The sequence below is a fragment of the Cygnus olor genome, chromosome 1 (assembly GCF_009769625.2).
Source record: "Cygnus olor isolate bCygOlo1 chromosome 1, bCygOlo1.pri.v2, whole genome shotgun sequence".
Taxonomy (NCBI): Eukaryota; Metazoa; Chordata; class Aves; order Anseriformes; family Anatidae; genus Cygnus; species Cygnus olor.
Window position 1 is genome coordinate 121,254,577 of NC_049169.1, and position 23,058 is coordinate 121,277,634.

Consider the following 23,058-nt stretch of genomic DNA (forward strand, 5'->3'; position numbering starts at 1 on the left):
TTGTTAAAGATTAAATTACAGACTCAGGGCCACCAAAGTTTTCTGCCAGTTATTTACAGTTGAGTAAAACATCTTGTTCCCTATAATTTGATATCAAGTCTGCCTTATGTACTTGTACTCTCTGAAGGCCAAAAAAAATTCACGGGCTGGTTGATTTTATGTATGCTATTGGTGTAGTTTAAGCTTGACGGTGCAATGCTGCTTTTGCAAATCCATTCACTTTCTGATTCCAAGAACCTGAGAAGGGTCACACAGATGAAGTATATCTGCCTGCATGCAAAAAACTGATACAAGTTGTGTGGACATTTAAAGAATCATTCTGCAGATGAACAGGCAAAAAGCTTTTTCCAGTTTCACAGACTGCAGCCAGGACTACATTAGGATAGAACTGCAATTATATGTGACAACAAGACCGCCTCTTACAAAAATGTCAGTCCCATTGTGTAGAATGTAAAAGAGAGAGAGAGATTGGGAGCGAGAGGTGGTGGAAGAAACGTGCATGAAAGGAACAATGCGGCAGTGCTAGTCAGATTGGTTGTCAGCAATCCCATTGACATGAGGCAGTTGTGGAGGCACTGCAGCAGAAAAGATTTGTCTCATTCTCACCATTCTCATTTCTGTTCAGTAGAGATCTTGTGGCTTTCTTTATCCCCTGTGGTGATTACGTCCTTTCTTATCTAGCCTGTTTTTCAGATTATTATTAAAAGTTTCTCTCAAATTTAACCATAGTTCTGAGTTGAGCACCTGCTGCCTAAGCTCTTTGTGGTACTGAATCATGTTTCATGATGGTTTCTATTTCTTTGAAGCTGCTGCCCTCTTTCTCACAGTTCTGTGATCCCAACTTCACTGCTCAACTAACATTTAAACAAAAACAAAACAAAACTATTAATTTCTCAATTGCTATGCTTGACAAAGAATCTCTCTCTTAAGAGTAGAAAAAAGATTCTATATTGCAGCGTCAACATTTTTTAAGAGCAAACCTATTTTCATGAATAGGATGAAAAAAACCACAAACCTGACAAATATCTTTTGTGAAATTCACAACCAAAATCCTGAAAAAAAAGCATATGCATGAGGCACATACTCCAGGGAAATGCATTCCAACAGTCCCTTATTAAAACTGAGCAGTCCTGTCACACTACCTTGAACCAATGAGCAAAGAACATCCCTTACTTTGATGGGTGCCTTGAACATCTATGAAAATGTTCTTTAAAGAGTTCTTGAAGATGCGCTTTGAAGGAGTTGAGGGGATTCTGGCTATAAAAAAGTAATCCATTCAGTCAGAATACCTGAAATATAGCAGGTAAAAAATACTAAGTCAGTCTGCCAGGGAGATGCCAGGCCCCTATTCGATTGAGAAATACAAAAAAAGTCTTCATTTCATGAGTAACTTTCTCAGATTTTCTCCTGCTTCCCTCCCTGTCCTGTAGGGGCTGGCATCCTGAATCCAAGTGCCATTCTTACAAAATGTCACGCATCTGAGTATTTATTTTGCAGGTGAAAGTGATACAGTGCAAGCCAGAGATGGTGCTGCATTGAGAGTTGCCTTTTACGCACACACAGACTCAAGGGCTTTCCAGCAGAGGAGAGGGCAGATCAGAAGTCCCCTGGGGAAGTAGGCCAGGCACAGATGTTCTGGTTTCAGCCTCCATTTCCCACCGGTGCCAGATTCCCTCCTTGCCACCTAAAGTTAAAGGGGTTTTTAGCTGTTAGTGTCTTGGGGGTCTTTGACTTTTATATTCCCCAGACTACAGGCCCCTGGATCATGGCTCCCTCTGGCTACTATTCTGTCCATCATCCCATGCCCTTCCTTCACTTTCAGACGTCCCCAAAAGCTGGTCCCCAGCTTTTCTCCGCTGTGAGGTCCCAAGAGCTGGAGACAGGGGCTAGAGGAGGCCCCCCTCTGGGGACAAAATGGCGGGGGCCAGCTCTGTCCAGTTCCAGCCTGCCATAAGCAGCTGGTCCCACCCTGGGTGCTGGGCTCCAGCACTGCCTCTGTGCCCCAGGCATTGTGCTTTTGTCTGTGTGATGACAAGAGTAGCAGCATGCCTATCCTGTTCATAGCTTTCATTTGGGCACTTGAACATGTTGGATGTTACCCATGGTGGTGTCTGTGCTGCCCTTTTCCCTCTTCTATTCAAAACCCATTCTTATTGCCATAGCATAGGTCCAGCCCCCAGGAAGAGCAAGTATTTCTGTTCTCTGCAAGCTGGAGCTTCCTGTGCCTTAAAGCTTTGTTTATGCCAGGATATATAGCATTAGAAAGGAGAGTTAACAGAGGAATGAATATTGGAGGTCAACTACCAGCAAGAGGCAGAGCCTACTAGGTGCTTTGAAATGGCTGTCATTTCTGAGCCTGGATGCTGAGGCATTTTATATCTGGGTGGAGTCTGTCCAAAAGCTCTTCAGGCTGACAAGAGCTCTTTCTGAAGAGCACATCTTAACTGAGAAACCTGTAAAGAGGTTCCTTCTAACCTCAGTGTCAGCCAGGGATCAGCCACTGAGCTTGCTTCAGGGCAGTGGCGCGCCATGCTGTTGCCAGCCCGAGGGATGATAGCCGAGGGGGCCGGAGGGGCAGAAGATCAGGCCTCTTTACTCTGTTATTCTGAATGCCTGTAATTCCCCAGGAGATAAAAATAAATAAATAAATCAATCAATCAATAAATAAATTTAGTGGTCGTCTGCAGAGAAATGCAGGAAAATTTGAGTAAATCTTTATACATCGTGAGAACATTAAACTCAACAAGAGATTGAAGCTATTTCTTGTTAGTTTACTAAGAAGTAGAAATAAATGCCAAACTTTCATGTGCTTCTCTTTACATCAAAAGGAAAACTGTTTACTTGTATTATTCCAAAGGATTGCTTTCTTGACAGGACATTGTTTTATTGTTCTGCCCTATTCATTCTTTCACAGCGTTCATAGTTTGTTGCTAATTTCTGGTATATTAATTTCAATGCAGACACATGATTTTTTCTTTGTTATGAACTTTAATTCTTGTTTCTGCATACATTCAGCTACCCTTTGTATGTTGTATTTTTCAAATGTTACAGTTTTCTTATAATATGCAGATAAACCTGTTCGTAAACACGAGGACATGATAAAAATCCAAATTGAACAATAAAACTGTGACATGGACATTTCTCCATTACCTTAATTTCAATATTTTCCAGGGTTTCATGTTGTTAAATTTGGTACAGTAGATGCTGCTCTGGAAACTTTTCTTTTTAGCAACTGGATTCATGAAAAGCAAAGTTTTATATTTTCACAGTAGCGAAATTTTTTGTTTAGAAATACAGGAGTTGAATTATATAAATATATTTTGTTGGGTCTTGATAATGAAGACACTGAAAATATTAACCAGAAATGAAGGATACCCACACAGGCATATAAAGCAAAACTAAATACTGTATTTAATAAATTTACCAAACTTTTTACTTTCTGTTTCCTAGTATAGAAATGGAGGAAATTATAGAATGCTGTTGTTCTTATGTGACAGTATTTGATATTCATTTTCATTGGTGCAAGTTACAATCTTAGATCAAAGTCTAAGGAATGTGTCTTAGTCAAAGTCTTGAAAGTCTTGGGAATATGTCCCAAGAATTTCAGAGAGGGTCAGTTTCTCCTCCTGTCTCAGAAAGTTAGATCATATACGGTTAACTTTATGCGTAGGTCTCAGAAGTAAAATTGAAGGCACTAATGCTCTTTGGATAGTATGAATTTGAGGTGTAAAAACAAGACATTCTTTTAGTAATTTTTATCAATTCAATAATGTATTCAAATGATTGAAGTAATTAGTGTCAAACTAACCAGCAACTTATCAGACTGGACAGTAAAGTGGTATCTTCTATATTCCTACAATATCGTAGTAATTATTTTTTTTTATTGTTGATTATGCTTTACGATTGTCACTTCTGCATGTTATCTTACAGTTTTTAGAATTTCAGAGTGGTCCATCCTTGTCAGAAAGTAGCTTTTGCAATACATGTTATTCTCTGACATTGTTTGCTGAGCAATTCAAGTGAATAATTATAAAGAAATATTGGATAACTGAATAAACAACAACAACGATAAGCAAATTTATAGTTAAATCTTATCTTAGAGAATCTTTTAAAAGAGCTGCTAATCTTTATAGGATATATGGAGGGCACAGGGGATTACTTTACAAAGTTTACAAAGTTTACAAAATTACTTTACAAAGGTATTACTTTACAGAAGAATAAATTGTGGACTTCTTACTGGAAGTTTTTCACTAGTAAAGAAGTCACTAAGAAATATATAAGCAACTACACTATGTCAAACTCCAGGGAAATATTTTATAAACCCTCAGAATTAAGTGCTCTCTGTAAAGTTATAGCCATAGATAGGTGATCATTCTCTGATGGAGGAATATTAACTATTCACGAAACAAAATTAAAAAAATGGAACATATATAATGTTCCTGTAACAAATGCAATGAAGTTCATTTCTCATCCAAGTTCACGTATGTAAATATTGTTTCCATATTTAAGTCAAAAATAATCTGCTGTGCACTGATCACATTTTTTTCACCTCTGTACTTATTTCAACCGTCAATGACAGAAAAATGCTTGTCATCACTTTATCAATTTTTGCTGTAATGTATCCTGTTAACTAAGGATGCATTTCCAGAACAAAAAAAAAACAGAAAGAGAAATACTTACTTCACATGCACTCTGTTCCCTTAAGTAGTGCAGGCATATGTGCCTTCTCTGCTCATTCATGGAACACTTCATGTGGCACAGTGATGAATGTACCGAATGTGTTGGCAGTGGCGGCCAACAAGTCAGTGTCAGGTTTTTTTAAGCATTCAGACTTGACTGCTGTCATTATGCTGACACCAAGTATGTTCTGCAGTTACCAGGGAAGTTTTTCTTTAATGCTTAAATGTGGGTAACTGAAGGTTTTGTGAGTCAATAAAAGATTCCGCTTTTACTGAATAAGTTCAATCATTGATGAAATTCTGGCTCTTTTTGTAGGTCAAAGATGTAATGAAAAACATCATGGCTGGACTGCAGCAGACAAACAGTGAAAAGATTCTGCTGAGCTGGGTCCGTCAATCGACTCGTAATTACCCACAGGTCAATGTTATCAATTTCACCAGTAGCTGGTCTGATGGATTGGCTTTCAATGCACTCCTTCACAGTCACAGGTAGGAAAACTAACTTTTCATTGTTTCAGCTGGCTTGTAACAGATGACTTTACAGGGCTTGAGGATGGTGTATCTATTATGTGGTTTTAGCTATTTACTGAGTGGGGCTTTCAGCATTCTTTTAAATGCCTGCCTGTTTGCTTTGACGTGGGGGTTGTATTTCGTGTCAGACTGAAACCTCTTGCAGGGGAAGAGGATCTGTTTTCCCCCAGCACAACTGAGGATGCTTAGTTCAGATTATTTTCTGGAATTTTAGTATATAAGCAAGAAGAGAGTCTGAAAGAAAAGTGCAGACTTGGAAACTTTTCAGAAGAGCAAGCAATAGATCCAAAATTAAGCCTTTAAAAGTAGTCCTACAGGGAACAGATTTTCCTGTAGGCACTTGGAGGGGTACAATGTAGTGCTTGCTGAAAGTGTCAGACAGTTGCTAGACTGAAACTATGGATTTGCCTTGAAGGTACACAGCTGGAGAAGTTAGCCTTTGTTTTCAAAACCTTTATGTTGCTCCCCTAGCTGTTTTGAGTATTCTCCCTTTCTCAGAAGTTGACTAGTTCTGGTCTATGCTATATGAAACTCTATCATCAGAGATTCAAAGTCCTCTAGTGGTTCTTTGTACTTGGATTAAGGAAAAGGTTTTGCCATTTTTTCTTAAAGGCCTACCTGGTGCGGTTACGGCACTACTTGTTGCAAAGCAACATTTATTTTCTAATGTGGTAAGCCTCCTGATCTGTCTTTTCATACTTCTATATCTCTCACTTAAAGAGGACTGTTCTACAAGTTGGCTGAGTGCTCCAAATTATCGGTGAGAGCTGAGTTTTTGAGCGAGTAAATGGGCATGTTCTATTTAGTGATAGATAAATGGAATTTAAAAGAAATTCGTACATTTCAAGCTTTCTTTTTAATTATTATTAGTTACTAAAATCTTAAAATAAAATTTGTCAAAAATACTTACAAAAACACTTACAAAAGCACAATCTAAGACAATCTCTTGTGGTATTTAGGGCAGTTCTGGTATGGTAGTTTGCATCTTTCTGAGGTAGTTCTCATGTGCCTCTCTGGTATGGAAGTTATAACACCTCTTGTGACAGGAGTATTAGGGCAGTTCTTCTGCCTCATGTACCTCTAGTGGCAAAAGTATTAGGGCAGTTAGTTCGGCATGCTGACCCACTGGAAAAGTTACTATCTAGGAATTTTGTTTGGTTTTGTGAGCTATCTTTGTGTTAGATCAGCTTAATTGTTACAACGCAGTCCCATGATCCAGTGCTAGAGAAGTAGTGAAAGGACATATATAGGCCTTGGTAAGCATGGGGAATGAAAACGGAAGAGAGGGAGAGAGAGTGATAGCACCCTTACCAGTGGAGTCCATGGTCCTACCCTGTTAGATGTAATGTTAAACTGTCTTGAGTCTATGCTGGAGTAATGTGCTTGGAGAACTTCATCTTTAACTGGACTCATCAGCAACTGAGAAGTAAATATTTTTTCTTCAGAGTTTGCTACCTCTACAAAGCTGTATTACTTTTGTAATGGCGATCGTTGTTGGGGATGATTTGCTAAGGAGAATCAACCACTTAACTGTATAAGAAAAAGCTCATTAACAGGCAAATAAGATACATGCAGATAATAATTACAAGATGATGATGTGTTCAGACATACTCACTTTACTCTAGTAAATACATGACAACCACTACATTTGGTTACCACTGAGCTGGGAACTCAAAATGGTGATGTTGTATGGTCGGTAATGTTCTTCATTTGTCATATGAAAATATTGGTTTAGGGTTTGTCTCTTAATAACTGATTTGTAGAGTTAATCACTAGCTACATCCTTCTAAGGCTAATTAATTTTGGAACAGGCATGCATATCCTTTCTTTTTGATCATACATACATCTTACAGTATTTATGTTAGATGAAAGCTAATAAGAATGTAAATTTATTATTATTTGGGGGAAGTAATTAATGCAGTTCAACACAATCTTTCCCTGGATCTTCCAGGAAATTGAGTGCTGTTTTTGTTATACTGTGAGCCCTGAGAAAGTGAAGACTGAATGGTTGCCCAAGGTTAGAGTATGTCTCATAAGTGTATCTCTGGGTTTTCTTCCCAGATCACTATTCCTCTAAATTACTCTGTAGCAGTTACAAAGAGCTTTTAATGTGTTAATAATGTGATCATAACAAACTGTCATTCATTTAATGTATATATTACAGTTTGCAAAACTATGATGTTTTAGAATTTTTTATGACATTTTGATTTTTCTTTCTATATAAAAGTTTGTTAAACGCTATCAAGTACTAAATGTAATTTGAGGGAAGGGTTTGAATTTCTTTTGTTGTTTAAGGGCCTGAAATTTTTTTTTTTTTTGCTTTACCACAAAAACTGTGGAATAATAATTTCAAATTAAAGCAATAAATGCCCTTGAGTGGAGAGGCTTTTATATGTCGTAGGTAACTTCCACTGCAAAATGAACAGTCAAGAAATGGCATCTAGCACAGAAGTTCCTACAAAGACATCTGTAAATAACAGGACAGTATCAGCCTGTTTCAGGCAACAAAACAACGTGCACCAGAAAATTTCACACATTTTGATTATGTGTCCAGCTAACTAGTTCTTGAAGAATTATCATTTGGAGGATAGCAGGCATGTCTTGCTTCGGGATATTGCTAAGAGCACAAAGGAACTAAAAAGTAGCTTCTAGTAGTGTAAGCGTAGAATACACTATTTTGAGAGGTCACTTACCATCTAATCTCTTGGTCCTTTCCAGCTAAGTGGTGATCTGCCCAAGTACATGGTTGTTTCCTCCCAGTCTCCCTATTCTGGTATCCCTCAGAAGACTAGAAGGCACACTGGGGCTGCTATTCATCCATATCTTATTCTGACATAACAGGATGCACTTAGGATGCATGCTTTGGGAAACGGTATTGTCAAATGGAGCCTTCATCTCACACTGTAGACACAGACTCTGTCACTAGCTTTCAATAACTACTTTTTTTCATTGCTCATTGGCTCAAATGTTTTTGATTGGTTGGTTGGTTGGTTTTGTTTTCCCTGGGCACTCTCTAAACTTACTTTTTTGGTCATTTCCACTGATGACCATTTTCTCCTTTTAATTTGTTCTGTCTCTCATTTCATAGGTGGTTTCATTCTTAAGGACCTGAATATAAGAATGCAATTGTCCTGTAGAAATCAATGAATCCCTTTCAGTGTAAAGATCTGACTCCATACTTGTAGATGATTACTTGCACAGAAGCTGTGTCAAAGTGTGGGAGCTATGGATAATTTCTGTGGGCATGAATACCTCTTCATCTCCTTAAAGGATTGTCTGCGCACAGCCTTATTACGTGGGAAAATGCTATTTTTAACTGAAATACCAGGTTACTTAAGCCACACAGGAATGCTGTGATACAGAAAGGACTGAATGATTCCTGCTAAATTTAGTGGTGTAGTGCTGCCTCTGTTGCATTAGGATACCTTTGGGAAAGAAAATTAGATAAATCTCAAGGGGAAAATATGCTAAAATTATATTGGATAACTAATCAGTACTGTATATTCAAAGGCTAAAATCAGCGGTACTCTTTGGCATTTTAACTACTTTGATAACTACTTTGGCAAATCAGTGTAGCCACTGAAGGCCAAAGTTGTAGCATGTCTGTTCACCTAGACATGATATCAGTCTTCTTGTTTCCTAGTCAAGGTATCCAGTCAGATAGTCAGATATCCAGACTGCATGCTCAAAAACACTGCCTAACATCATCTGGTGCCTGAAATCAATAACCAGAAATTCCATTTTGTCCAGCTCTATAAAAAGAGCTCTAGATATCTAAACAAAATCTCTTATTTACAAGTTGTCCCTGGTTGTGGAAGGTAGGTGCCTGCATGCCTGCAATCTTGGTGTTGTCTAGACAAGTCTCTCGGTGTTTGTATGTCATACCTTCTCCAAGGTTGTCTTCTGCTCAGGGCAAAGCTCACCAGCTGTGAACAGAACACTCATTTCCTGCTTACTACAATTCATGCTCTTCATTCAGTTTTTCTATAACAAGATTGCAAAGCTTAAGTTCTTCTTCACTCATTTTGTGTTTGCTGTTATAAATCTTTCATAACATTCTGCATGGTAAGCCTGTCTTGAATGGAAGTGAAGAAGAATTACCCCACTAAAGTTTTGTCCCCTTCCTAGTAGTTTGTGCAATCATCTAGGAAACAGTGAGCGTACATTCAAATTCCTGAGGTAAGTCTCCAAGACTCCAGGATGCACTACTTGTGTTCTCCTGGGCTTTAATCACTAAGTTATTCTGCAAAAGTCTCAGAGGAAGTCCTAATGTTCTCTGAAGACCTGAGTCGGTCATTTTTCAGAAGAACCTCTGTGCTTAGTGCGTCCTCTATATTGATTTTCAGTGGCTTTGCACTTCATGCTGAGTATGCGGGAGCGCTGAATTGGCCTTCAAGATTCAAGATGCAATCAATAAAATAGGTGCAGTAAGGCATTTGGAGTGTTCAGGAGCACCTACGTCTATCCTATAAGAATAAAAAGCCTTCTATAAGAAACCCTGCCACTTACTTTAGTCACTTAAATGTAGGCACCTACTTTGGTGTCAGAGTGTCTTGGCTTCATGCCTAAAGTAGAGAGTTTAAATGCAAACCCAACAAAAGGTGATCAGCACCAGGCTACATGAAACACAGTGTCTCACACATCCTATGCTTTATTAATATTTTGTGTTTTACATACATAGTATGAAAAGCTATCTGAACACAAAACAGTTTTATTTAATCTCCTCCATTTTCCGTTTTTGTTATTTCTGCAGTTCTCCCATTTTACTCCTTTCTCTTCTTTTTTTTTTCCCCAGATGCTTTCTTATTTTCCCTGTGTTCCTCTAAGTTTATTCCTCTGTGTTTCATTCATTCACTTTTTCCTGTTGCCTTTTTTCCCCCTTCATTATTGTACTTTTTCACATTACCTATCTCTCCGGGCAATTTTTGTATTGGAATGGCATCTTGAAGAAAAACAAGGTTCACTCCAACTGTCAGTTGTCTATATGGTTACTTAGGACATAATCTAATTCATATATAAAATCCATTTGTGGAAAAAAAAAAAAAAAAAAAGTCTTTACTGCAAATAATAGATTTTGCTTTTGACACTGAAGTCTTTGAGGTTTAGCCTTGACTTTAGGTGTTTCTTGTTTAGCCAGAACTAAGCCATAAGCCTTCCATGTTGACGCTTTGGCTGTAATTTTTCTGCACAGTCTTCATCACATTTAGATGCTGTTAGGAATGGAAGTAGAAATAGTCAGAAAAAAGGCTAGCCATAATTTGGAAGTCTTGTATGTTAATGATCCCATGGTGGACCTGGTACCACGTGTCTGGAGTGTGTATTTTATGCCAACACTAGCGTTACTCCTAAACTGACAGTTACAAACAAATGTTTTTCAAACTCAACTTTTTGCAGTTCACAACAGATAATTGCAAATATTTTTCAGGAAATACATTTAAACTGTAAAATAAATAACTGTATAAACTATATTATGTTTACAGTATTTTTTGTATCTTTGATTTATCCTTCAACAGCTTCCATGTTCAGCCTCAATTTACAGCCTCTGCTATATTTTTGTTGCACCATCTTCATCTGTGGACTGCTCCTTCTGAGTGGTGTGGGGAAAGGAGAAGAATATCAGAAGGAAAGCAATTGAGTAGATAAAAATGGGAGATAGATTTACATATCTTTATTAGATAGATTTACAGAGATAGATTTACATATCTTATTAACACACTCTGGAGGTATTACTAACAATATATTTCCTGTGTCCATCTAGTCTTTGAAAAGAAAAAAAAAAAAAAGCTACCACAGCCTCTCTTACATTATGTTTGCATGCTTTTCTAAGATTCACTTGAGATGCTAAATAGTATTTATCTGTTTCAACATAAAGTGTTCAGGGTAAGTGATTGCGTGAAACATTTGAGAACAGACACTTCAATATGGAAAACATCTTTATATTCACCATAGTCGGAGTCAAGGAAGAGTCACACTGGAAAGTTGTTATACCTTGGTATGTCTTCTTTTTCTGCCACTGCTACATATTAGATATCTGCCCTCCAAAAACATCCTAGATAGTGCTAAGTCATCTTTATTCATTATTCAGATGCAAAAAGCTCAAGAATGGAGGAAACAAAACAAAACAAACACTTTAAGGCAGCCGTGTTGAATTCCCATAACAAAGTGTGCACAAGCACAAAGTCTCCAACTCAGAAATACCTTAAAATCCTGAGATATGGAAGGATTAAATGCTACTAATCTGGAGGGGATACCAGTTTTGCATGAACCACTGATGTAATCTAGTATGCTTCCTTTTATTTTGATGATTGATAATAACAAAATAATTGCATGTCTTAATAAAACAATTCCTATCCCTACCCAGTAATTTTTGGTGATATTTTCATTTCTCTTATCTAATGTTTTCAGTGAGGAGTAGTTGGCTTTTTTTTTTTTTTGTCTTTTTTTTTAAAGACCTTCAGAGAGTAGTGGAATTTGTATCTGAATGGATATTCTCAGTGTATTCTTGAAGGGATTAAAAGTAAGTAAGAGACGAGCATGAAGAACTAAGTACATATAAACACACTGAGAGCAATATTCTCAGTAGAAAGCTTTCTCTCTCATAGTCTTTTATCCCCCCCCCCCCCCTTCTCTTGTTTATGGCTGACATTTTATTCTGATCAGATATTTCTAATGCCCTTTCTCTGGTCATTTTTCAAGAGGTTACTTGGAGTGAATATTCCCATTTATATAATCACCTTGTCTTTTTGAACATTTACACTTTATAGCAATTGCTTTTAATATCAAGTTTGAGAAGCAGTGGGGCACAGATTGCGTGACAAAGCTACAGTGGTATATCATTGAATCCAAGGTGTGAATTTTCAGAATATAAACTTAGGATATGGTTCCATGAGTGGAATATTCTGAACTTTATTGACTAAACAAGGCAGCAGCTGCTAAGTAGCACCAGGAATATAAGCAAAACAAAATGTTTTGGTAAGGAGAAGAAGTCAGTCCTACTACAGTTGACACTGTCCCTATTTCAGGCTCTAGATCACAGGAGCTTTACCCATTTACTTCTTGTAATCTTTTTTCCTCCAGATGGGTATCAGAGATCTTTGCCTCTCTCCTCTAAGTTGCTTAAAGTTTTTTTTTTTTTTTTTTTTTTTACTTTTTTTCTCTTTCATCTTTCTTGCACTTTAATCAAGATTTTGAAGTAGGAGTAAGTGACATTCATTAGCTTCCTCCTTGCTTCTTTAAAATGCTTGAACTTAGGCCAGGTGACTGCCTTAGAAATCAGTGCTTCACCACAGCTGTTTCTGCTTCAGGATGACAGATTGAGGAGGAGAGAAGGAAAATGGAATTAAAAAGAACTGATAGAAGAAGCAAAAGCTTATTTTCAGTAAAGTGAGGGAAATGTGGGTGTAAAAGTAATGGTGTGAAAAGGTATGAAAATACTTTTAACAAATCACTAGGTTACCTGCTACTGGATCCTGTTTTATTATAACTGTGAGAGTACTGGAGATATCTGTGAGGTTTTCTTGTGTATATGAAATAAGAACAACAAAAAAACAATTCTTAAAAAGGAGGCAGTAGCTTTTATGATCTGAATGTAGTTCCTTTCTGCATACACTTCTTTGTGAATTAGATCTCTAAGTTGCTTTTTTGTTAAATTACTTTATCGTAGGCCAATTGTAATAGCATTATAACCTTTGTTAGATGTAAAGACAGCCTAAGGAAATAGCCTATTAAACATACATGGCATTTCTTTGTAATTATATTTTAGATAAAGTTATGTAAGTTACAAAGTCTACTGAAAGTCTACTGATTTAAAGACTTGTGATACTGAAAAAATGCTAAACAAATGAAAACACAGTTATTGTACGAGCCTGTGATGTAAAAGTATCTTCAAAATGTTTTACTTCCTTTCTTTGAAATTCTTCCTTTTATAAAAATCCTACTGATTTTATAAATTCTACCATAATCTTATTGTTTTTGTTGTTGTTGTTTTTCTGTAGGGGCCTGTGATTTAGCAAACCTTATTCTTTATCTAGAGATAGAAATATGTGTTACAAATTTAAGTGGGTACTGTTACTAGAACTTAAAGTGTTTTGTGTGTGAAATACATCTGTTTAGCTTCAGTCTGCGTTATTTTTCTTACATTTCTTGAATCCCCATCTTTGCAAAATTCATCACCTCTTCAAGATTCACAGCCATCTGCATCTTAGGTGAATTAACTTCAGGTTAATGTGGGAAAAAAAAATAAATGAATGAATAAACATGTCTATACTAAGTAAAGAAATTGACCCCTAAATATGCTATTTTTTTCTTCACTGCTTGTATATATACATATTTTTTTTTGGTCATAATTTCTATATCTGTACTCGTGAAAACTTAGCTTTCTATTTTTTGACAAAGATTTAGGAAGCAGTCTCTGAGGAGTAATTAGAGCAAAATTTGAAGATGCTTCTTAAAATTCTGTTTTACTACTAGGGGCTGCAGCTACAAACAGAGCTGTGTTGGAATGGCTCTAGAAAGGCTTAGTGCAACCTTTCAGTACATAAAAGGGGCTTACAAGAAAGATGGAGAAGGACTTTTCACTAGGGTCTGTAGTGATAGGGCAACAGTTTGTAAACTAAACAGTAGTTTTAGATTGGGTATAAGGAAGAAATTTTTGATGATGAGAGTGGTGAGGCACTGGAACAGGTCACCCAGAGAAGCTGTGGATACCCCATCCCTGGAGGTGTTCAAGACCAGGTTGGATGGGGCTTTGGGCAAACTGATCTAGTGGGAAGTGTCGTTCCCCCCCCACACCATGGCAGGGAGGTTGGAACGAGATGATCTTTAAGGTCCCTTTCAACCCAAAACATTCTGTGATTAATACATGTATATGCATATATAATTCCTGTTGTAACTTTTTAAATCATTTCAATGTATCCTGTCCATAGTCTTGTCATAAGCAAGGTCGGTGCTGTTTTAGCTGATCAGCTGGTGGCTAGCTGGAGTTCAACATGTTCTAGTTCTTCCTAACTTATATTTTAAACATTCATATGCCTGTATGTTTTCGGGGAGAGGAGTGAATGCTTGCTAGGTATGTCAGATTTGACTTACTCCCTGTCAGACATGAACCAAGCTGCAGATGTAAGAATGGATTTGCTCTCCCTTTCTACAACTTGAACAATACAGACAGAACAAGTGAAGTCTTAGAATCAGTATTCCATTTGATTTCTTTTCAATACTTTTTCACACCTGCTTGCTCCTATATTTAAACTTTTTTGGAAGCCATTAATAGCTATTGAAATTCAGTTTCAATGTTTTTTCATGGATTTTTAAGAACTATTTGCCACAGTTCGTAATCTTCTAGGCTGTAATATCTCCTGCAGTCATATTTGGCAGTATTGCCCTGTAAGTGTACACAGTGAAACATCTAGAGACCTTTTACCGAGAAGCTGACATTTCAAGCTGCTATTATAGTGCTCATGTTCTAGTGATGGGACTACTGAAGTGTGTATAGTGAGGTATTCTTTTAACAAAGGGAATATCTGCTGAATTAAATTGCTGTTGGAATAGGGAGAGCATTTTCACTTATGTTATTGTTATTATTTTTAATTAAGTTGATGCTCTGAGATCTGAGTTGCTGTAGATGGTTATATACGTCTGAGTTGATGTGGAATGTTTGCCATCTTCTTTATATTTTATGTTTACTATATTAAGAAAGTTCATAAGACACCTGCCAATGGTTTATTGAAGAGCTTTTGCTACTCTTATAGTTATGTCTCAATTCAAATTTTTGCTATTTGTCGTAAAAGAGAGATGCTGAGGAGGACGAAATTGAAGAGAAAGCCTTAATACTGTGTCAGTGCTGTTCAGCAATAGCCAAAAACGGAGTGTGTTCTCGACATGATTTTAACCACAAATCCAAAACACAGCATAATATGAGCTGCTGTGTAGAATGTTAACCCCATCCCAGCCAGATCCAGTACCAACAGGATGCAAGAAATTGTGTAGACATAAGCTGTGCTTTGAAAAGGCCTGTATTTTAGTATACAAATCAGTCTGATCTCACAGACTTACTACAACCATGACTAGGTAACAACCTCTTAAGATTCCTCTTCCATCACCCTCCTGTCTCCAGACAAACTTAATATTTTAGTCTTTCTGCATGTGGGAAGGATAAATTAATAGCGATACTTCTATTCTTAATTAATGTTTATAAACTTCTGCATAGGGAAGCAAAATAGTTCATAACAACTTCGTTGTTACTCTTTAAGTCTCCTCTCAGAAGAAATTGGACAGCAAGGGTACGTAACTGGGAAATTACTAATGCATATATAGCGTTTTTCCTTTGCTCTCTTGAAGTTATTACAGTATGATGTAGTGAACATTTTAGCTATATATTATAACTATGGGAGACACTGTTTAAAATGAACTCTTAAAATTAATAAAAATGTAAGTAAATCTGTCAGAGTTAATTGCAGCATTGCAAATTGTTTAGATCATACTTGATATGTTTGTAGATAAAATTACATGTATAAATGATTTCTGTTTTAGAACAGTGTCAAAATCACAAATAGTATAGTTGTTTTTCTTCATATTATATGCACATCAGTTATTGAACACCTGATTAAACTTGTTTTTCCCGAATGCCTGATAAAAAATTCTGATCTCCTAATGGATGACTCTTAGATGAAATGCCAAAGATCAGAGTGTATTAACATTATTTATATTGCAAATAGTGCAACTGGTAATACAAGGGATCAGGTTATGTATCTGAGCTGTAATTTAATTTTGTTTGTTCTGTCCTTTCCTGTAAGCACATCTAATTTGTGCTGTGGCGCTTTTGCTTATATCAGCTGAAACCCACAATTGGAGTACAGTTTTGTACTCATCTGAAAAGTATGTGTTTTTCTAAAGGTTTTGATATGAAAAGTGTCCTGTGCAGTTATGCTGCATATGTTCCCACATCATGAGATGTTGAACCTCTTGGCCCATTTCAATCAGATATAGTAGAGACCTGTTAATGTCAGCAGCAATAACATTCTTAAACCTGTAGTGAAAAACTGGTGGCTGGAGAGGGGAGGAAGGCTGCAAAATAAATACAGCAATTACCTATCCTGCTTGGCTTGCCATGAGCTTATTTTAGTGTGCACAGCCACAGCACATGATTCTTCTCACCTGTGCGCTGTTTGGGACTGAAAGAGAGTGAGCAAGCCTGTGACAGGTATTAGGGGAGTGACAGGACCAGAGTGCTGTGGGTGGAAACAACTGGTTTGGGGGAGTTAGGTTATAGGCCAGTGGGATTTAGTTGGGGATAAGAAATGTGGTTAATGTGGTGGTGATGGATATGGATGGGTATAAGTTATAAATCCATTAGAAACCAAGCTTTGTTAGTTCCAGAACTGACTGAACGAGTTCTTTCATTAAGAAAACAAAAAAGTAGTAGCTGACACTGATGGATAGCAGTAGAATTATATAGTCTAACACCAAAAAAGAAGAAACTGATTGTTCCTCTTGTTTTTGCTTTAGACCTGACCTGTTTGATTGGAATGCTGTTGCTTCTCAGCAGTCCCCTGTGCAACGATTAGACCATGCATTTAACATAGCCAGGCAACACCTGGGCATAGAGAAACTCCTTGATCCTGAAGGTTAGTACAAATTACATTATTTTCTCTAGGTTGAAAATCAGTTTTTCCATTCACTTGGTTGTAGCTGAACTTCTTTGCACAAAAGTTTAATGTTTTGCAAGATAATTCATAAACTGAAGACAAATCCTTTGTTTATACTTTGATGTTAATTTTGCTCTCTACTGAAATAGCATAAACACTCCCTGTATGCTTGAAAGCAATCTTTTTCATGCTGAAGTTTGGGTCCAGAGTTTTAAGGTATACACACTGGTATCAAGGTGTCTTGAAAATAAGCTGATTTCTGTTTAAAGAATTAGAGCATGCAGCTCATATCTTTTGGAAAAATCATAATTTCAAATCAGCTTTCAATATATGTATCCAAAATATAGATTCAAACTGTAGCTAATTGTATCTTAAAATACAGCTATTTTATGTTAATTCATTTTAGCACTTGATTGTAGATGTAACTTTTTGCTTGAATATCATCATTATGCTAGATTTGCGGTATTTTTCATCACTGATCCTAATGAGACTGTTTAACTCAATAAACAATGACTTAGGAAAATCCTCTTTTTCTTCTGTGCTTCCTTATACAGTCATGTTTGAAAGAAGCCTCATTTTTCACGTGATCTTGTTTATTTTTATCTATTCTGTCCTTTTTTTATTGCTGAGAGACCAAATAATTACCCTCAGCGAACATTTCTAAAACATTCTTTAATATAAGGCAATGTTGAACAGCCATTGTATTTCCTTTTTTTTAATGCTCTTATATATATGTATATATACACCATCTTTTTCCACACTGTGATCCATATGCTGCATTTTCATGCAATTTCCCACAATTTGTCTATTAAGCCACTAGCAAATGCAGTTTTTAATGTTTGTGGCATTAGTTATCAGTGGCTCACCTCATAGTGAATTTCTGATGGAATGAAACAGAAGTTTCTGATGTTAAAATCAGCCTAAAACCTAGCATTGAGTCTTCTGATGTTTAAACACAATAGAGTTTGTGTCTAATTGACCTAATAACCTTGCATACTTTATGTAGGAGAAATACAGGAAAAAGACTGTCTGCTTATGCAGGGAAAACAAAACAAACAACACAACCTTATTAGAGGGGATTAATTTAAGACAATGGTATTCTGCACTATGTAGAATTCAGAGGAACATCTGAAGTAGCGCTCACAATTGGAGCAGCTAGTAAGGCTTGAAAGTCAGTAATGAGAAGGACTTGCCACCACATCAGCGAAGACTTTGTGGGCACCTCCTGAGTGTCTGTCTTGTGTGCAGCCAAATAGCTCCTCTTATGAGATACAGCTTGTAAGCTCTGGATGAGATTGGAATGGAAAGCATGGTTGCACAACAGAACAGATACAACCACAGTAACAGGTTGAACTTTCATCTTAAAATAGTTTAATGAATAAGTTATTTTCTGGATGCAAAAGTCACTTTTGATTAGACATTTTATTCTGCTTTTGGCAAAGATAGTTGCAGTTGTTTAGCCAACAGCTGAAAAAACTCTTAAACATTGGTGGTTTTCCAAATGTCTGCTGTAATTATTTGCTATTCAGTGCTGTAAGTTGTGGTGCTTGCCACCTATGTTTTTAGTTCTCTCCAAATACTAATAAAAATAAATTAATAATAATAATAAAGAACAACCTGCAAGCTTTTGAAAAAGAACAGTTGATTCTGTACCTATTTGAAGACACATTAAGAATTTGTGCAACTGTAACAATTTAATTCAGCAACACATTAAGGTTGCCTATCTAAAAATCAAATTTCTTTCTAGACTGAAAGACTGAATTAGTGGTGTATCAGGAAGTGGAGAATCTTGTTTGCAGGTTCCAGCATACTGTTTCTGCAACTTTGCTTTGCATATATATCACCTCTCCTAATTAGATACTCAAATATCTCTTAACAGCATATTGTGTGACAACACTGTATTATTCTCTGTTAGCTGAATAAAAACTGCAGAGCAGTTTTATCTTTGTTTTATTCCTTATATATTTATTAACTTTATGAATAGTTTATTTTCTGGATACAAAAATCACTATTGATTAGACGTTTTATTCTGTTTTTGTTAAGGAGATATGTGCAGTTGTTTAGCCAACTGCTGAAAAACTTTTTAATGTTGGTGGTGGTTTAAGGAAGTTCAACCGTTGTAAGTAAGAACGGAAAGGGAACATCCAGTCAATGCCTCTATCTTAGGATAGAGGCAAACAAATTTATCTGCTAGAATAAGATATGTGGTTAGGAGCTTTATTCCAGCCTTTTTCCTTTCTTGTTCAGACAGAATTGATGAGAATGCTAGCCCCATTGCAGAGCAAAAAATTTAAAGATACTTTAACTGTCAGTGTCGGTGGGTTGTTGTTTTTTTTTTCTGATGTATAAATGGCATGTAGAAAAGCATAGCAGACAGGTTTTCTTCCCCTTCAGTCATGAAAAAGCTGTGGAGAAGTCAACTCTTTCTTCTTGACTGAATCTTTTCAGTGAATGAAATATACGCAAGCTTATGTGTGTATCTGGTGTTTACCTGTAGCGAGGAAAGACAAAAAAAAAAGGGGGGGGGGAAAAAGGGGGCGGGGAAACTACTGGTTGGTAGAAAGTGTTGTTTAGAAAAGAGTTAATAAATGCTTGGATTCTAGTGGTCATGATTTGAAAGGAGTAATGTTTTTGCAAATTGAATTTCCTAGGCAAAGGATATCTACATAACTCACAGTGACCTATTGTTGAAGGACATTTATGATTATGTAGCTAAGAAGTTTAAAATCTTGGTAATGCTTTCTGTGACCCCTCCAAAGGAAAGTTCGTTTGTTTGTTTTTCCTTTTGGTTGCTCAAAGTGTGTGTTTGTGAGCATTCAGTCATATCTTATTCATCTCAAAATACTATGCAACAAATATTGCCCAAATCAGGCCATTTTAGAATAGTGATTTCTGATCAGGTTTGAATGACAAAGCTGGAAGGCTGAAAAATTATAAGGTAGTAATATGTATTTTATTTTAAAGCAGCAACAACAAAATTACTCTTGATACAACTACGGAAAATGACTTTTTTCACACATTTGTGGTGAGTGTTGTGAGATTCAGAATGTAAGTTAGTTGTTGACTTTTCAGAAGATTGTTTGATCTTTTTCAATGCAAATAACAGATTTGTTAATCTCAGACCTTCCTTAAAGTGTTTTAGATACAATTAATAATAAGTTTCTTTGAAAATTTTTGTTTTACAGATAAGCGGAAAAGCAAAATCTTCAGCTCCCTGTTTCTCAACTCATTATTCTGAATTATTGTTATATGTGGGAAATACGGGTGATGGAGATAATTGCTGTCTTTGTTGGTATGAGTCAACTTTAGCTAATTGTAGCAAAAGACTTGAAATATCTTAGGAGAATGAACCAAATAACAATAACATCAGTAATTATAACTCATACACATGGAATTTTCAACAGCTTTGATCAAGCTGTTAAGATTAATCTATTTTTTATGCCTAACTACCAGTACCTAGAGTTACAACTTCCAGCAGTTAACTGGTTTTGTATGATTGTCTTCTCTGTATTGCAATTTTCGAGGAACATGGTTCTGTTTTTCACGTATAAACTTCAGAAAATACACTAAAGGCTTTCTGTCCAGTGTACCTCTTATCAAGTAACACTTATGTTGGAGTGCACCCGTTATCTGGGTGTGCTGGCGGGGGGGGGGGGGGGGGGAATTCCCTATAGGAGAATAGAGTCTTCAGTCTTTGAGGTTAACAAAAAAGCTTAATATTCCAAGTTCTGTGCTTTTGTGTGTTTTGGAGTTTGCAGAGGCTTGCAGAAGGCATTTTCAAATACCATAGGAATGAGGAAAGACTTGAATATAATTTTTTTTCTGTTCACGTCAAATATTTTTTTAAGCCTGTGTTAGCAGAAAGGGTAAGTGCAACTACTTTGACATATAATTTAATATATGTTTGTCTCTTTCCAAAATTTTAGATATGAAGTAGAGAATAGGTCTGGTGTCAGCCCTGTCAGAGGGGAGCTCTTCTTTCTCATAAGCATCTTTTTAAATACCCCAAGTACAAATTAGAACAAATAAACAGTAACAATTTGTGTTATGGTCAACATCATGTAGTAATTACACGTTATTGGCTGTATACTGAATTTTTTACCTGTGAACTTCGATAGTTGTTCCTTCTGGCACATACATTGGGTTTATGTGTCAAGGTTTTGGTAGCGGGGGGCTGCAGGGGTGGTCTCTGTGAGAAGAGCCCAGCAGCTGCCCCATGACAGACCAGAACCAGCTCCAAAGGGGACCCACTGCTGGCCAGAGCCAAGCCAGGGAGTGACACTGGTTGGGCCTCTGGGAGTGCAGAATTAAGGAAGGGAAAAAACACTGTGCAACAGCAGCTGGGAGAGAGGGGTGAGAACATGTGAGAGAAGCAGCTCTGCAGACCAGGTCACTGCAGCAGGAGGGCAGGAGGTGCTCCAGGCACACAACAGCAGTTCCCCTGCTGCCTGTGGAGAGGCTCCTGGTGGAGCAGGCTGTCCCCCTGCAGCCCATGGGTCCCACACGGAGCAGATCTCCACGCTGCAGCCCCCCCGTGGAGGAGCCCACGTGGAGCAGGTGGATGTGGCCTGGAGGAGGCTGCGGCCCATGGAGAGCCCCCGCAGGAGCAGGCCCCGGGCCGGAGCTGCAGCCCGTGGAGAGGAGCCCACGCAGGAGCAGGGGGGCTGGGGGGAGCTGCCACCCGCCCGTGGGGGACCCGTGCTGGAGCAGTTTGCTCCCGGGGGATGGATGGACCCCGTGGTACGGAGCCATGTGGGAGCAGTTCTTGGAGAGCTGCTGCCTGTGGGCAGCCCTAGCAGGCTCAGTTTGGGAAGGATGGCATCCCGTGGGAGGGACCCCACATGGAGCAGGGGCAGAGAGTGACTGTGAAGGAGAAGCGGAGATGAAGCGTTAGGGACTGACCGCAGCCCCCACTCCCCTGTTCCCCTGCTCTGCTCGGTGGGAGGAGGTTGGAGGGGGGAAGTGTTTTTAGTTTGCTTTGAGTTTCTCTCTGCTCTAGCTTGTAAGTAATAGGCAATAAGTTATATTAATCTCTCTATTTTGAGTCTATTTTGCCCATGAAATAATTGTTGAGCGATCTCCCTGTCGTTATCTCAACCTTTGAGCCCTTTCCATCATATTTTCTTCCCCTTTCCCTTTGAGGAGGGAGAGGGAGAGAGTGATTGGGAGTGGAGCTCAGCTGCCCAGCTGGGTAAAACCAGTAAACACATCATGTAATCTCAATAGTCAAGCAAATTCCTGGAAAGTTAAGGCAAATATTCAGTTTAATATTCCATCAATTTTGCTATGAAATGTTTGCAATGGTTCTTTTGATACTGCATGCTATCATATCTTCCAGTTTCTCTTCATTTTTCACGGTAGTTAAATATTTGAACAATGGTGTAGTGATCTTCAAAGAGATGCCTGGCTTTGAGGCACAGACAGTATCATACTGTAGAGAAAATGAAAGTTTGATACTACAGTGTCAAACACAGACACAGACACACAGACACAGATTTCTAGGTTGGAAGAGACCTCAAGATCATCGAGTCCAACCTCCGACCTAACACTAAGCACTCCACTAAACCATATCGCTAAGCTCTACATCTAAACGTCTTTTAAAGACCTCCAGGGATGGTGACTCCACCACCTCCCTGGGCAGCCCGTTCCAATGCTTAATAACCCTTTCGGTAAAGAAGTACTTCCTAACATCCAACCTAAAACTCCCCTGTCGCAACTTTCGCCCATTCCCCCTCGTCCTGTCACCAGGCACGTGGGAGAACAGACCAATCCCCACCTCACTACAGCCTCCTTTAAGGTAACTGTAGAGAGCGATAAGGTCTCCCCTGAGCCTCCTCTTCTCCAGGCTGAACAAGCCCAGCTCCCTCAGCCGCTCCTCATAAGACTTGTTCTCCAGACCCCTCACCAGCTTGGTCGCCCTTCTCTGGACTCGCTCGAGCATGTCCATCTGCTCGACCCTCTGCTAGACATGCAGTGCTGGAGAAATAAGTCTTTCTGGAACCTTGTGTTAATTGTATGGTAGCAATTTTCTGTGACAAAACTTGTTAATCCTTGTGTAGCAAGGTGTGCTTTGGGATAAAACATGCATGACCTAGCATCAGAGTAATCTTTGAGGGACAATAGGGAATGCTCCCTCTGACACTGAATCTGGGAATACATTGGAGCTGTGTCCTCTTTCCCCTTACAACAGCTGAGTAGTAGAAGTA

The 23,058-nt window shown here is 38.0% G+C and overlaps 1 protein-coding gene across 14 annotated transcripts in view; it reads left to right on the plus strand.

Annotated features, from left to right (window-relative positions):
* DMD (dystrophin) overlaps nt 1-23,058 on the plus strand; it is a 1,063,969-nt gene that overhangs the window by 205,587 nt on the left and 835,324 nt on the right. For 13 of the 14 annotated variants that reach the window (XM_040530986.1, XM_040530983.1, XM_040530994.1 and 10 more), the window contains exons 6-7: nt 4,996-5,168; nt 16,713-16,831. In XM_040530986.1, the coding sequence (XP_040386920.1) occupies nt 4,996-5,168; nt 16,713-16,831 (292 nt within the window). Of the gene's footprint in view, nt 1-4,995; nt 5,169-12,378; nt 12,633-16,712; nt 16,832-23,058 lie in introns of those variants that run through there. The other variant, XM_040531012.1, reaches the window with a different exon arrangement.